General features: G+C 45.2%; 2 protein-coding genes across 2 annotated transcripts; both read right to left on the bottom strand.

Moving 5' to 3' along the window:
• Positions 1–1,964: 1,964 nt before the first annotated feature.
• On the bottom strand, positions 1,965–5,906 carry slc25a20 (solute carrier family 25 member 20). Its single transcript, XM_062986925.1, has 9 exons — positions 5,657–5,906; positions 4,366–4,458; positions 4,136–4,263; positions 3,966–4,056; positions 3,553–3,670; positions 3,246–3,318; positions 2,973–3,082; positions 2,730–2,854; positions 1,965–2,449 (listed from the first exon to the last, which is right to left on the bottom strand). Exons 1-9 carry the CDS (start codon positions 5,759–5,761, stop codon positions 2,387–2,389), a joined length of 906 nt encoding a protein of 301 aa, XP_062842995.1. The 5' UTR covers positions 5,762–5,906; the 3' UTR covers positions 1,965–2,386.
• An 889-nt stretch (positions 5,907–6,795) lies between these two features.
• Positions 6,796–15,696, bottom strand: LOC134301469 (NCK-interacting protein with SH3 domain-like). Its single transcript, XM_062986163.1, has 13 exons — positions 15,406–15,696; positions 14,327–14,439; positions 13,940–14,147; positions 13,761–13,836; positions 12,637–13,430; positions 11,932–12,102; positions 11,738–11,824; positions 10,615–10,753; positions 10,455–10,535; positions 9,405–9,533; positions 9,072–9,164; positions 8,753–8,925; positions 6,796–8,638 (listed from the first exon to the last, which is right to left on the bottom strand). The coding sequence occupies exons 1-13, from the start codon at positions 15,574–15,576 to the stop codon at positions 8,420–8,422; spliced, it is 2,454 nt and encodes an 817-aa protein (XP_062842233.1). The 5' UTR covers positions 15,577–15,696; the 3' UTR covers positions 6,796–8,419.
• Positions 15,697–16,625: the final 929 nt, after the last annotated feature.

Below are 16,625 nucleotides of genomic sequence, written 5' to 3'. Positions count from 1 at the left end.
TGACTGTCCCACATACTAACTCGCCTAACCTATTATTAACCTGTTATTATTATTCCTAAGTTTTGCTTGCGTTGCACCTTGTCTGGGACGTCCCTTTAATTAAAGAATGTATAAACAAGCCACAAAGATGCACAAATACACACAGGATGTTTTGGAGAAATACTGTCCACTTGGTCACCAGGAATCAACTTGACCACACTTGATGATGCTAACCACTTAGTCCACTAGGGAGGTAAGATAGACACGTCTTACTGTCCACTGTCTTTCCCAGAGACTGTTTGAAGATACCGTACACACAGCAAGTAAGAAGTGATGGAGGAAACCCATTTGAAACCGTCATGTGCCAGTGGTTTAGAAGAAACAGGGCTGTCCTAAGTGTCTTGAGAATCCAAGACTGTTCATTTGTCCCTGGCCGATGGTTAGGATAGAAAAGACACAATACATTTTCTCCCCCACATGCAAAGACAGGGTCAGTCAATGTTAGGAGCCATGATTGGAACCTACAACCTTCCAAACTGAGAGCCTAGAAGCTTAACTACTGAGCTACCACAGCATTTCAGTTGTCACTGGGGCCTCTGACAAGTCAGAAACTGAGTGCACCTCCTAAATGTCAAATCCCAGACCGCTCTTCAGGATATTAGTACTGCAGTTGATACCTCTGGAAGGTTTTAGATGAAAGGAGGTGCACATTCATCTTCAGGTTCATCTGCCTTCTATTTTTCAACTCTTCTCAATCCCAGCAGAATCTTTTTTGACATGTAGACCAGCAGCAACCACCAAAACCAGAACTCGATAAATGGAACTGTCCAGACAATCAGGCATGGCAACATCATCCAGATCCAGTCATATTTGTTGGTCTGTTGGCTTCACCTGCCACTATATGTTTCTGAGGGACCTCACTTTGGAGCTAGTTCTTTTTGAGAACTCTTAAAAATTAAGGTCTCATTTTTGAAAGACCAATATCCAGTAAGTGAGCACAACCTTCCCCCCTCTGTGGTGTAGTGGGTAGCGTAACGACTCATGAAGCTTCACCTTGCAGGTTCAAATCTCACTTTTAAGAACTTTAGGCCCAAGAAGCAGGAATCTAAATGTGAAAAGGTGTAGAAGGTGAATCTCTGGTGTGAGACTCTGTGGCTCAATGGGTTGAGCCTTGCCTCTGGGTCTAGAGGTCCTTGGGTCAAATGCCCATCCAGAGTCTCCAGGATGTTGTGGTGGAAAGGCTTGGTGTGGCACCATGTGTGTTGAAAGGTGGTTAAAGGGCGGACATCCCAGAAAGGGGGGCAAAACTGGCCAACTGGCCCCCCAAGGACGTGAAGAGAAAAAACAAGGGTTATAAATGGGTTAGAGAGTCATCCGACATACAGGTTTGTTTTTTTTTTTTTTTTTTTAATTTTTTTTTTTTTAATTTTTTTTTTTTTTTTATAAAAACTGTATCACAGTGACTTTTTTTCTTTTAATTAGCACTCACCACCTTCCTGGTGGGCCCATGAACTACACCAGATTTGAACCAGCAACTCCTGGCATGAGAGGCAGGATTTTTACCACTGAGCCACCCAGACTGGCACAACTTACCTGTACTTTTGGAGGAGGATATATTTTAAAATAAAACCATTAACTCATAACTTTACTAGTCACACTTTTGGTAACTGATTGACGGTGGTCATGGGTGGGTCATGACGACACTGGGTGAAAAGCTGTGCCCTCAGACCTTTTTATCAGGTTTTCCATAGGGGGGTTTGGGGGGCACCTGGAAGGTTCCCTGTGGAATTATATCACAGATCTTTCTAGGATGAACCGTACCAGAAGAGGTGAAGCAGACGTCTGAAGTGTTCGTTAGAATTTTGATGAACCTTTATATCTTCCAGATTCTTCAGTTACACATGGTTCTACCTAAATCTGTACTTCTGTACATTTTCAAAAACTGAAGGTTTCAACTGGACTGAATCAAAACTGAGCCGGTAAAGTCCTAAACAATCTGTTTATTATACAGATGAAGATGAGATGTGAACAACATTCACCTCAGAACAGGAGCAGAGGCTGATCAGAACGAGAGACCTGAACAGTACTGAACAGTATTGGGATTATTACTGTGTATTAGCGCCACTGTGTGTGTGTGTGTATCAGTGCTACTGATTCTTCATCCGAATCTGATGTGAGCTTCATGTACTGAGAATAGAACCCACACTGGTTTGTTCCCAGCCGGTGTGATAAGGCACAGCGTCACTCCTCTTCAACACGCCTACAAATCAACATCATCAAACTAAAATAAAAGAAATCACATGACTGGCGGTTTGTTTCTGATGCAGCACGGGGCCGATTTAACAGTTCCTTCAAGTGTGTGTGTGTGTGTGTGTGTGGCAGAAACATTCACATTCTCGGGTGTAGATCACAGACTTGGGGAAACCCAGTTTAAGAACTTCATGGCCAGTTCGAAGCCGAGGAAGCAGGCCTGTGTACGAGAGAGAGAGAGAGATGTAAACAAACACAACCTAGTATATATATATATTATTAGATGTTGATCAGATGATGTGTGAGGATAAGGAATAGTGTCATCATAATCAGACGACTGGGTTGAAGTGTAAGGCGCAGGTACCAGGTACCACAGGACTCCATCAGATGTCTGGGTGGGGTCCAGGTTTTGGCGAGAAAAGCTTTCGACAGCATATTTAGTGTGTGTGGTGTGTGTGTAAGTGTGTGTGTGTGTGTGTGTGTGTGTGTGTGTAACTCACAGCATTAGCGGGGAACGCTCGGAGCATGACTGCTGTGAAACCTTTATAAAGTGAGGCCACGCCCTCTTCTCTGATCAGCTCTCTCAGAACATCTCGGAAACCGTTCGGGTACTTTCCCTCCGGAGCTGCACACACACACACACACACACACACACACACACACACACACACACACACACACACATTAGCTAACAGAACCAGAACCCATCCTCAGATCTGTACCTGTACTATACTGTCTCTCACCTGTCTGGAATCGGGACTTGAGGACGTCGGGTGGAATAGCGACCGCCCAGTTGAAGATTCCCGCCATACCGCCGGCAAACAGCACACTGGGCACGCTCAGTTCATTATGGCTTCAGATGACAAGAACACACACGTCACACACAACGCCGCAGAGACACGGCAACTAGCATTTTAAACCCGGAATCGGACTGGAACCGACGCCCAGGGTGCAAAAAGTCTCATTATTTTCCTCAGAGGAAACTTCAGGACACTCTGAGGTTTAGGTGGACGTACCTTTTACCCTCTGGGGTGAGGACGTTCTTCAGCCACTCATACGTCATGAAGTACATCCCGCTGGCAGGTACGTCTGAGACACAGAGGCACAGCGGTCAGTCATCCACAGAGGCATCGGTCACCCTCAGCCACACCCAAATTTACAAACTACCCCGCCCCCTCCCCAGGTTCCCAGGCAGGAGCTCACGGTTGTCAAGTGGTCAGAAGACTTATTCCTAATGAGCCAGTTAGGGGGTACAAGGTGAAAGGTGAGCGGACGCAGCATCAGTAGGAACCGAGTAGTGTCAGTCAGTGATGGACGCCGTACCTCTCATGAGTGTCAGCGCCGTTCCCTTGTACACTCCTCTGATCCCGCTCTCTCTGTACAGCTGCTTCACACAGTCCATCGGGCCGGCGTATTTAATCTCACCCGAGGCCGCCTGGATCTACACACACACACACACACACACACACACACACACACACACACACACGATATTGGTTGTGACGAAGATGGACAAAATGATTAAAGCCATCACAATCATTGCAAATAAGGGTTTGCACCATAAGGTGCGCACGGTCCTGGAACACAATGGCTGGCTGCAAAGCAATCAAATGATCCAATGATGTTCACCACCGTACTCACACACCTGCCCTCGCCCCCCAGTGTGGGTAAAACATGGGCTCATGTACCAGCGTGAAAATGATCAATCAAAGCTTGGGTTCAAGTTTGACACCTACCTGCAGGAGGCATTTGATTCTCTCTCCAGGAGCCATGATGGCTGTAGTAAACACACCTGAGAGCATACCTGCTGCAAACAGCTGAGGATAGCTGCAACACACACACACACACAGAGTTTTAGATCATCTCCGGGTTCTAAAGCCGCGTTACTCCACGTTCGTGCACTTACGATAAAATGTCGTCCGGACTTTTCTGCTGCAGCTTCTTGCCGAGACCGAAACCGAAGAAACACACAGCGAACATCGGAGTGACTCCAATAATGGGCGCGGCCATGCCTTTATACAAACCCTTCACTCCCTGAAACACACAGCAAAATAGTAAAATATTATTAATATGATAAAAACGCTAATAATCAACAGCAGGTCTTTTAAAATCAAACGCAGTATATTTTTATCTCACCTCCTTGGCAAGGGTCTTTCTAAAGCAGTCGAAGGTTCCGGAGTAAAACATCGACTGACCTGGTCCGGGTTTGGGCTGAGTCTGCAAACGTACCTGTACACACACACACACACACACACACACACACACACACACAGAGACACACCAGACACACACACAGACACACATTTATTTATTTATTTTTTATATCTGTTGGTCCTGGATTTTGTAAAGTTGCTTTGAGACAATGTCTATTGTAAAAAGCGCTATATAAATAAAGTTGACTTGACATTCAAAACAGTGACAGTCCAACATAAATCAGATGTTTTCCAGTGCAGGCTTGGTCAGTGTAGGGGTCAGAATCATACAAGGCAGAAGTCTGTGGACATGTGACACCGAAACATCACACACAAACCAATAAACATTTTAATGGAAGTGGTCAGCCTGTAACTGTTTTTTACAAAGGGATTTTGGAACATGACTGCAGGTATTTACTTCCATTCAGCCACAATAGCATTAGTGAGGTCGGTTGACCCTGGCTTCCCATTAGTGTCCCAATTCACTCCAAAGATGTGGACTGGGTTTAGGATCAGATTCGTCGTCAGATTGCCTGATGGTGAACAGTAATTCACTACTTCAGATGCATCATTTTACTGCTGCAGGGCCTAACAGTGGTGTGCTTTATACCATTCCTGTCGGGGTGCCCAACTAAAAAAACAAGTCCACAGAAGGTGGTTTGAAACTCTGTAATGAGTCATTTAAACGAGGACAGGCAATTGTTATGCTTTAGCAATCAGCGCCCTGTTGTGAGCTTGTGTGGCTTCACAGCTGAGCTGTTGTTGCTCCTGGACATCAGACACATTCTAGTTGAATGTAGCAGCTGTACTGACGTGCTGGCACTGAGCTCTTCAGCAGGACCCGTCCACCCACCAGTGTTTGTACATGGAGACTGCGTGGCTCTCTGTTTACTGCAACAACATGTACAACTTTAACATCACACTCAAAGTAGCTGTACAGTGACGTCACAATATTTGTCAGGTGGCACAGCGTGACGTCAGAAAATGATCTGTGTCAAAGTTCAGTGGTGTTTCATTCCACATTAATCACACTGAATGAAAATAAACAAACCAGAACTAATCAGATCAACACTAGAACAAGAATTAAATGTGGATCTATTTAAATCTGGCGAGTTTGTCTCTGGATTGAAGACACTGAGCTGGATTGCTCTCGGAGGAGCTCAGTCTCTGCAGTAAACTTTATTTACCCGCAGGATTATTTTATTCTTGTATTGTTTAATAAATGATTTTTATACCTTGATGGTATCGAGCGGATGACCTGCGAACACCAGACACACTCCTCCAAACCCACCGGCCAGGAAATTCTTCCCCGGACTGATCGGCTGAGCCTGTTTAGACATGATTATCTATAAAATTCCGCTACAAACACTAAATCCACTTCTGTTTTTAACTCAGATTTAAATCCGTTTGATCAGATTCTTCCTGCTGAGCTAAACAGGGCCGAAAGATTCTGTCTTTTATATGACCCTGTTCAGCGCGGACCTGAGAGACCTTTTACCCAAATACCCACCCGGACACATTTCACTTGTGCACTGGAGGTGTTTACAATCACATCTTGTTCCCTACCTTCTGTGCACTACGGTCCTAAAAGAAGCTCTACAGCTTCTCATTTGGACTGTATTCTACTGCTATTTATGATAACTTTTTATACGTGTTCTACATATAATACATTACATTGCATACACGATTATTATATTAGACACAATATATATATATAAGTGCACTACATAGTGGATACTGTACCATTTGGGACATACACTAGCGACAACCAGCACCGACGTAGCGTTACTCATAAGTGTCCGCAAACGAAAAATCACCGAAAAGCCTCAATGTTTTGCTAAATATTTTAACAGTTAAATATTTATTATGATTAAAAACACACTTTAAAAGAAATAGTGTTTATTAGTAGTTTTATAAGCGGTCTCTACTTTTGCTTGTCTATTCAACTCACTGAGTCGACTCTACATTTGTTTCAAATTTATATAATAAGTGATTCAAATAAAGCGAGTCGATTCCTAATCTGATTACTGTGTGAAATAAACGGAGTCGATTCCATATATTTATTCTAAAACAAGAAAGATTAAAGTGTTAAAACCTAAATTGAGCCCTTTAATATTCATAAAGAAATAACCAACTTATTTAAACTTTAAAGTGCGTATTAGCTATTTTATAGCAGTGTGAATTATATGTTCAATTCCAAATTTTTATTCAAGGTGTTGAGAATCTGATGGATTCGATTTCACACGATAAAATGATTCTTGATTCAAAACAAAACCCAAAACATTACAGGACATTTAGTAAAATATAAAGAGCTAAGAACAAAACACACATAATAAATTATATGAATGATAATGGATCATGACATAGACGTAGGTAGAGTCAAATAAAATTTAATACAATAATGCATTCATGTGATTTTATGTGCTGCTCCTGTTTAATATTCCTATTTAATAGTGTGTACTGATTATTATTACATTTTCATTAACCGCTTTATCCTGGTTAGGGTCACAGCAAACCCACTTCCACAGGGAAACACCGGACAGGGTGCCAATCCATCACAGGGATTCAGCTGAGAATTAAGCAACCAACTGGAGCACTGGATTCTTCTATAAATGAATTGTTATTATTATTATTTTAGTTAGTCATTTTAATCAGACTTTATTCTGTGGTGTAATTAGACATTTTAATTAGCAATTATAAACACTGCGTTTCTATTTTCTCTCTGAGATAACATGCGCAGAAAAACAAAGGCTTTATGACCAGGTCTGTCTGCTTAATCATAAAACACTGGAGATAGCAACATGACAGAAATCCCTGCACGATACACAAACTCAGTAAACGACTCTCACAACCACATTTCATTTATTCAGAAAGATTTCTGAATTTATTAGCTCCATGCATGTTTTATTTGCTGCACGTTCGTGTATCGTCGGTAACATTAACATTAATAGTGGAATTAAATGATAATTGTAGCTACGACTGAGCAAACAGGAACCTGCAGCGTTACGCATCACAAACACGAACTAAAACACGCGGACGCACAGAGACGGTTCAGCTGTAGGTTCAGAGGTAGAGGTTAAAACATGAATAAATAATGGCACTAAACTGGACTGAATATTGTGAGGGTGTCTTACATTGTTATTTTCATTCTACTGAACAGAATATGGTGGTAAATCAGACAAAATTATAATAAAAGAGAACCTCCATCAGCCCGACATCTAACAGATCCCTCACAGGCGTTGGCGTACACATTTTTTGGGAGGTGGTTCCACCGTTTTGGCTCATCTGTGTATTTTCTTCCACTCTTTCTCAAAACAAACAAACAAATAACAACATAATCGAACTCCATTCTATACAGTCGCAGTTTTAGTTTGAACTCTAATGACCCGCTGCAAGGGAAACAGAAAACAGACCAAGTTCCCGCCGTATGTAACAGAACGTGACAGGTTCGAGTCCCTAGATGAAGACAAGCTGCCTAGATGCTGCTGCTGCGAGGTTCCAGTTGGAATCGGATGAATGAATCTGATTAGTACATTCGTTAGGACTCGAGCTTGAGGGGTGTCTGTTCGAGTCCCAAATCAGTGCTCAGTTTAGGGCCGTATTTTCAGGACTAGAACCTGCAGCCGGGTGTGAAGCTCTCGATGATCAGACACGTCATGACACGCTCAGACCGTTAAAGGCCGATCAGCGACATGAGATGATTCCTCGTTATCGTCTCCTAATTGATAACCAGGCTTAAGAAATCAATTCTATAACATTGTGGCAACAGTTTGAGGAAGGCCCATTGCTTTTCATGGCTCATTTTGTCATGTAGTTAAACTGGGCCGCACCACAGACGCGTTCTAAGCAGGGAGCGTAAACACCCGGGGTGATTATAGTCCAGAATACAAAGCGGATCTGTTTATCGATGTGAGTCTTATACTAGAGTATTAGGTTATGTTTAGATTTGTAAGTTTGATGCTCGTTCTAGCTGTGAACTCGTGACCCTGAGTGTATCGTCACTCTGCGGCGATCTGAGGAAACTCGGCATGAATCTGCTGCACTATGAGTTTATCCATCTGCCTGGCCCGTGCACAGCCCTCCTCCTCCCCGGGGTCGTCCTCCTCTCCCAGAATCCTCTGCAGCGTGGCCTGTAGGTCCGACATCCTGTGCCGGTGCTGCATGTAATCGGTGGAGCGCATGACGGCGTGCATGAGCGACAGATACTCCATCCTGAGCTGTAATCAGAACAGCAGAAGAAGAGAGAGAGAGAGAGAGAGAGAGAGAGAGAGACAGGGTTTGATGCGGTTCGTAGCGAGGCCGTGATTGGACAGCGTGAGGGCGTGTCGTACCTTATCTCCAGGAGAGAGGTCGGAAATCTGGCGCACGGCGATGTCGATCATCACCATCATGTCGGTGCGGTAGAAGATGTCCGCCGTGTCGCGGCTGGCAAAGACGTCGTGCAGAAACTTCAGCACGGCGTGGGGGGGCGGGGGGGCGTGTTTAAACACACACACCGGGTCCTCTACAGGGGACAGAACACACACACACACACACACACAGGAAGGATGGAGGAAAAATAACAGGCGTGTCAGGCGGCGTTCTCCAAAATTAGGCAGTGTGTGTGTGTGTGTGTGTGTGTGTGTGTGTGTGTGTGTGTGTGTGTGTTACCTGCTCTGTTGAGCAGCAGTAGGATTTTCTCACTGAGCGTTTTAACGTTGTGTCTCTTCGTCAGTGTCTGCATCACCATGTTACTCTCAGGCACTGAAATAAACAACAAAAGAACATTTTAATAGTTTATTTATTTATTTCATTACAATAAAAACAACATGGAACGGGTTTCAGCAACTTGGGGCTTGAACAGGCAACCTCCTGATTACTACTCCAGTACCTTAACCACTGATCTACCACTGCCCACTGTACTTCCAGTTCCTGGCCTGGTTCTCCATGCACGTTACAGTGTTTTCTCTGTGTGTGTGTGTGTGTGTGTGTGTGTGTGTGTACCCGGGAGGTGCAGGTTGAAGGCCAGCAGCAGGTTGACACACAGGTCAGGGAGCTGTTCTGTAGGATCTGATGGAAGACCGTCCTCGATGACGTCCAGCAGGAAGCGAACGAAGGCAGAGTTCAGGTGATCTGAGACACACACAGAGACACACAGTGATCCAGAAGTTCTACATCAGCACGTCGTTTCTTTATTTACGCAGATTTTACACTCCTACAGCTGCAGTCACATGGTACACGGCCGTTTGTGAAGTCCTGTGCTACCTGGAGCGCTGGTGCTCAAACTTCAATTTAGGACTGAGGGTGTGTGTGTGTGTTTCTACATGTGTGTGTACGTTTGTGTGTGTTTGTGCATGTGTGTGTGTATGTTTGTGTGTGTGTTTGTGGATGTAAGTATGTGTGTGTGTAAGTTTGCGTATGTATGTGTGCGTGTGTGTGTGTGTTTCTACATGTGTGTGTGTGTTTGTGCATGTGTGTGTGTATGTTTGTGTGTGTGTTTGTGCATGTATGTATGTGTGTGTGTATGTTTGCGTATGTATGAGTGCGTGTGTGTGTTTGTGTGTGTTTGTGCATGTATGTATGTGTGTGTGTGTGTATATGTATGTGTGCGTGTGTGTATTTGTACATGTGTGTGTGGTTGTGTGTGTGTTCATGTATATGTGTGTGTGTGTGTGTGTGTGTCTGTGTGCGTTGGTGCGTGTTTATGTTTGTGTATGCATGAGTGTGTATGTGTTTGTATGTGTATGTGTGTGTGTGTGTGTGTGTGTGCGCGTTGGTGCGTGTTTATGTTTGTGTATGCATGAGTGTGTATGTGTTTGTATGTGTGTGTGTGTGTGTGTGCGCGTTGGTGCGTGTTTATGTTTGTGTATGCATGAGTGTGTAAGTGTGTGTGTGCATGTATGCGTGCACTTATGTGTGTGTATGTTTATATGAGTGTGTATGTTTGTGTATGGGTGTATGTGTGGTGTGTGTGTGTGTGTGTGTTTGTGACTGTATGCGTATGTGTGTATGTATATGCGTGTACATGTACGTGTTTAGCAGTGCTAACTGTACCGTAATGGCGGTAGGGTAGCTGCTCCGCGGTGGAGAAGATCATGGCTAACACCAGCGCTGTGTAACACATCTTCTGATGCTCTGCACAGAGGAACAACAGCAGACGTTAGCTCGGACTGAACGGGCACCACGGGCACCACAGTGCTGATGAACCTCTCACCCTGTGTGTTGCTCTGCAGGTCCCGGGCGAGCTCCATGGGCAGGATGGAGTTGAGCAGGGTGGAGATGAGCGCGGCGTCCAGGGCGCACATCGCTCCGAACACCTTCAGCAGCAGGAGGCGCAGAGACACCCGGTGTTCCTGTGGGAGTCACACACGTCAAGAGACACAACGCTTCATCACACCCGAGTGTCTGTGGAGAGCTACGTTCTCTCTCACGCACCCCCTTTCCCCAATATTTCTCCTAATCTAGTCTTTGCCAATCCTCCTACTGCAATGCACTTGCCGCATGCACCACCCCTGCGCCGGGCGATCAGTACAGTGCACTGAGAACCGCGCTACGACCTCAGCACATCCACCAGAGGGCGCAAATGTACAGCAGCAATGAAACCACACACATTTAATGGACGTGTTCATCAGAAGATCCCTGGTTTGAGCTTGGCTGCCACTGTTGGGCCCCTGAGCAAGACCCTTAACCTTCAATTGCTTGCACTGTGTTTAGTCATAAATGTAAGTCACTTTTGGATAAAAATGTCTGCTACATGTCATCAATCTAAAATAAAAGACCCTCTATAAACTAAACATGTTATAAGCAGCAAATAAACAGTTAATAACAATAAAAGCGTGTGTTAAAATAATGTGGTATTTTTATCCATGTAAATGAGGCATCACTTATTAAAGTTTCACTTCATTAAATTCAGCGGATGTATTTGTATGTGTGTGTGTGTGTGTGTGTGTGCATCTATGTATGTGTGTTTCTGCATGTGTGTATGTGTGTGTGTGTGTGTATGTATGTATCTGTGTATGTATGTGTGTGTGTGTGTTTGTGTGTGTATGTATGTTTGTGTATGCATGTGTGTGTATGTGTGTATGTGTGCATGTGTGTGTGCAAAAGACCTAAACATGTTATAAGCAGCAAATAAACAGTTAATAACAATAAATACTGTGTTAAAATAACGTGGTATTTTTATCCATGTAAAAGAGGCATCACTTAGTTTAGTTTCACTTCATTAAATTCAGCGGATGTATTTGAACAGGGGTTGTAAGGTACTGATACGCATCAGTGAAAAAGTTAGTGTGTGTGTGTGTGTGTGTGTGTGTGTGTGTGGTGGGTTTTGTTCTCACCATCTGGTAGTAGGAGACCAGAGACAGCACGGGTTCGAACTCATTGGCCCGGCACATCCTTTTACACACCTCTGGATCTGCATCTGTCTGAACACACACACACACACACGTTACATGCTGAGGATCTGTAACCCAGCCGAACAGAAGTGAAACCGTGTGTGTGTGTGTGTGTGTGTGTGTGTGTGTGTGTGTACCAGTATCTGCAGCAGTTCCTCCAGGTAACAGGTGATGAGCTCGTGGTCCTCATACAGGGCCCAGCTCCGCTGCTGCGAGTCGTCGCGGTGACGTGCCAGATCGCTAAAGATCACCTCCAAGCGCTGCTCGTCGTGGCAGACCTGCCCCCGCGGTAACGCCCCACTCAGGTCCTGCCATGATAAAACACACTTCTCTTTATTCCCCATATCACCCACCTAACAGACTACATACCTGTTTACCTGCCTATCAGACTAACCTTCTTCCTACCTACCCACCCACAAACCTAATCTACACACTCAAAAGGCAAGATAACAATGTAGAATGTTGAAGTTCCAGGTTCCATAATGAGCAGGTGAGTTGGTAACAGGTGAGGGAATCATGATCGGGTATAAAAGGATCCATCAAAGGATCAGTATTTTTAAGCTAAGTTGGCTCATGGATCACCACTGTGTGCCAGACTTCATGAATTGTCGTTAAATCAGTTTAAAAATCGCCAAAAAAGTACATCTTTCACCATCTACCGTGCATGATATTGTGAAAAGATTTAAGGTCAGTTCATGTAGGGACTGGATTTCACTAAATGTCCCAACTTTTCTGGAACTTTCTGGAGTTTGTACCTGTCTACCCATTGTATTAACTTAACTGTCTGCTCACTGACCCGTCTACCCCGTCATAACGTAAATCACTGACCGTGGTGTACTAACCTTGCTCTCGACCAATGACAGCAGCACTTGCTCCAGCTCGGCGGCCACTCCCGGGACGCTCGCCTGAAGATGGCCGACGACGACGCCCACTGCGACGCGTGACATCTCGTAACTGAGGTTCGTGTTCCTCCTGACCAGCTCGATCAGCTCCGCGCCCGTCGTCTTGGAAACCGCCGAGGGACCATCGCTAGCCGTGGGGCTCAGAGACACGGGGGGAGGGGCCGAGGGCCACTCGACTTCTGACTGGTCCTCGGGTGTAGGACGTGACCCGATTGGCTGAGACTGAAAGTTGAGGCTTTCTTCAGACAATGAGAGGTTGGGTAGAGGGCTGGGCGTGGGGCTTACGGAGTGGGAGGAGTCAGCAGGGGGAGGGGGCGCCGGGCTCTTAGAGTGGGCGGAGTCAGCAGGGGGCGTGGGGCTTACGGAGTGGGAGGAGTCAGCAGGGGGAGGGGGCGCCGGGCTCTTAGAGTGGGCGGAGTCAGCAGGGGGCGTGGGCGCCGGGCTCTTGGAGTGGGCGGAGTCAGGGGTTGTTTTCAAGTAGAGAGAGTCAGATGAAGACGGGACAGGTGTGGTTTTGACGTGGGATTGGTCGGCCGGGGGAGGGGGCGGAGCTTTGGCTCGGCTCGGCACCGGCGGCGGCGTGCTGGAAGCGCTGGGAAGACTGGCGTCGGATGAGACGACGGAGCTGGTGGAGCCGGACTGAGAGGAGGAAGAACTCAGGCTGGGAGACTGGGCGACAGGGGCGCTGGGATCAGGACCGTGGGTGGAGCTCACTCGGACTGGAACCTCCGGAGCTGCAGACACAGGGAGAACATGCAAAACTCAACTTGGGAATCAAACCCAGGACGTCCGAGCCACCAAGCCGCCCTGATATTAGAACACTTGCTTTTATTAACCTACAGGGCATTACAATAGCCTGGCACTACTGATGGGGTACAGTTCCTATGGATACTGTCTTGTGTAAATGTCAGGCTGAGCTGTTGTTGATCCTAGACACTTCTAATTAAGGCTCGTTTGAAGAATTTGGCTGTTTAGTGGACACGAGGACCTTATGAGTGTTGTATTTCTACATAAAGTGTGTGTGTGTGTGTGTGTGATGTATCAGGGCCATCAGGTTTACACACCTGGGCGTCGGCTTTCTCTCTGTTTCTCTGGGGCAGGTGGGGTTATGGGAGCAGCTCGACGGGGCTGAGGAGGAACCTGAAGGAAGACGCGTGTTACATGTGATCATAAGACACTATATATGCCGTGTGTGTGTGTGTGTGTGTGTGTGTGTGTGTTAGGTTTAATTAGGAGTACCTACCTGGTAAAGTCCGGGTACGTTTGTGTTCTCCGTGTTATCCGTGATCGATTCGTTGGCCTGGCAGCTGTGGGCGCGGCTCAGGCCGTTAGGAGCTTGGTGGGCGGAGCTGAGCGACACCTCACTGCTGGAGGATGGGATTCCTGCTCTGTGATTGGACGGCGTCGGGCTCCGGCGGGACAGCGTCTCTTTTCTATGGTGGATTAACTTCCTGCGGGCGAGGCCAAGCGTTAACACACACACACACACACACACACACTTACACACACGGGTAAATAAATGGATGGATAGATAAGTGTGTTGATTGACAGGCGGGTTGAGTGATGGATGTGTGTGTGTGTGTGTGTGTGTGTGTGTGTGTGTGTGTGTGTGTGTGTGTGTGATACGCACTGCAGCACTTCTCTCTGTTCCAGGTTGTATTTGCCTCCGTTCTTCATGGCTACATTATGAACCCCCTCGATCGCTCTGTCAATCGACTGCAGCACCTCGTCATGCTCCGGTGCCTGAGGGAGGGGAGGCAGAAAGGGAGCACACAGAGAACATGATTAAAAATGTAGTTTAGACGTGATGTAGAACGTCAGACTTGTGTTTGTGCAGCCTGAAGTCTTGCTGAAGACGCTCTTCAATAGGGGAATAGAATATAACGCCTTTTTTTTTTTTTTTAGCAGATACCCATTTACATGTGAACAGTACAATGAAATTCTTTAGGTCAGAGCGCCCGGTTGACCGGCTCCTCTGTTGGCAGCCCTGCTCTCTCTGGAAACCACGGTGCCGGGCTCGAGCCGATCCGGTTTTCCGCCGGCGCAGATGCCGACACTCTTTAATTAATCTAACCTGGAGATGGGAACGTTCCACTTTTGGACCCTCACTGAGCAGGAATTCAGGTGTTATCCAGAAAAAAACACTTAATCAATAAAATACCTTCCAATACAGCAAACAGCAGAATAAGAATAACACTGGGTCACAGTATTCCATACACCTGTTGTTGTCTTTGAATTTTGGAGTAATTATGTTGTATTATGTAATATTTTCCTTCCAATTAAATAATGAATTAAGTTTATTTATTCGTGTTGCTTAAAAGCACTAAAACCAGCAGTAGGGGAGGTTTAAAAACGCTGTGCGGATTACTGTTAATACTAACGGTGTTCCGCACAGCAAATCATTCCGACGAATTTTGACTTTTAATTGAAATTTGTCTGGACCAAACCGAACAGATTAGATGAGATTAGATTAGATTAGAATAAATACTGCAGTTTGGTAGTGATAAGTCACTCTGACATGTATTTCAATTAATAGAAGTTTAAAAATCAGAGCGCTGTACGGAATACTGTGACAGATGCTGAGTGCTGTAGGACGCAGAATCTTCTCACTTTGTTGAGGCAAATTCCCTCTTTTATTAATTATCTAAGTTTATTACGATATTATCTCCCGTCCCGGCAGTGCTGTGGAGTGTTATGTTCTGTATGTACCGGTATTTTCTGTAGGTATGAGGCGGGGATGTAGCCGGTCTCTCCGGAGCTGCAGCGCGACCCCAACCACCAGTGCTGGCTGCTTCTCTCCAGGATCAGGAAACTCTCACCGGCCGAGAAACACAGCGAGTTCGGCTCCTTAGATTTAAATGCGTACTGAGAGCGATACATTGCGCTTTATATATTCCACAGACACAATATTTCATACAATTTAAACGCTTATTTAATCACATTAGTCCCGCATTTCAGTATAAATCAGAGCTCAGACCGGAGCTACACCGTTAGCTCGTCTGTCAGGCGCCTCGTAAACACTGACGGGAGCGCGCACGCAGCACGAGCACGAGCACGAGCACGCTCACACCAGCTCGGACATCAGGACTTTTAAACTATCCGTGTGTTCCTAATAAAGAGGACAGTACAGCGGTTTAACCAGGATTTAAAAATCCTAACAACACTCCTGCACCTGCTACACTCACTCAGAACACACTACCATGTCATTACTATGTCAGTATCAGTGAAGTGCTGAGAATCGTCCGACACAAAACCATTGCCAACACATCATATGGTTTGGATTGATAGGTGGGGTACAGGAGGTGACGTGTATGAAGCAAGAGACTACAGTTCACAGCTTACAGTCAGTAATTGTATATCCAAAAGGTTTAGCACAGTTGGTTAAGCTTATAAAATAATCAGTGAATGTGCAGTACATATATAATACAGTGCTCAGTGAGTATAGGTGTACAAACTGTGATCAGTAAATAATTACAGGTAATCCATGTTTATGTAAATCATCGTTTAAAGTCAACCAGTTAATTAAAATACATTTAACTATACTAAAGGGCAGTTGTAGCCTAGTGGTTAAGGTACTGGACTTGTAATCGAAAGGTTGCTAGTTCAAGCCCCACTACTGCCAGGTTGCCACTGTTGGGCCCTTGAGCAAGGCCCTTAATTGCTTAGACAGTATACTGTCACAGTACTGTAAGCCGCTTTGGATAAAAACGTCCACTAAATGCTGAAATTGTAATTGTAAATGTACTATTTGTTGTACACAATTATTCATAATTACGTATATTATAGTATATAGAGCATATGCACATTCTTAAACACACACATATATTCCACGCTTTGTGTAAATGATTTTACAGATTTTATAATTATATACAATTTAGCTTTACAATTATATTAGGCTTTTATTTTGAAAGAAACTATTTAACGGAAGT

The sequence above is a fragment of the Trichomycterus rosablanca genome, chromosome 24 (genome assembly GCF_030014385.1).
Source record: "Trichomycterus rosablanca isolate fTriRos1 chromosome 24, fTriRos1.hap1, whole genome shotgun sequence".
NCBI lineage: Eukaryota > Metazoa > Chordata > Actinopteri > Siluriformes > Trichomycteridae > Trichomycterus > Trichomycterus rosablanca.
This window is presented reverse-complemented; position numbering and strand designations above follow the sequence as displayed.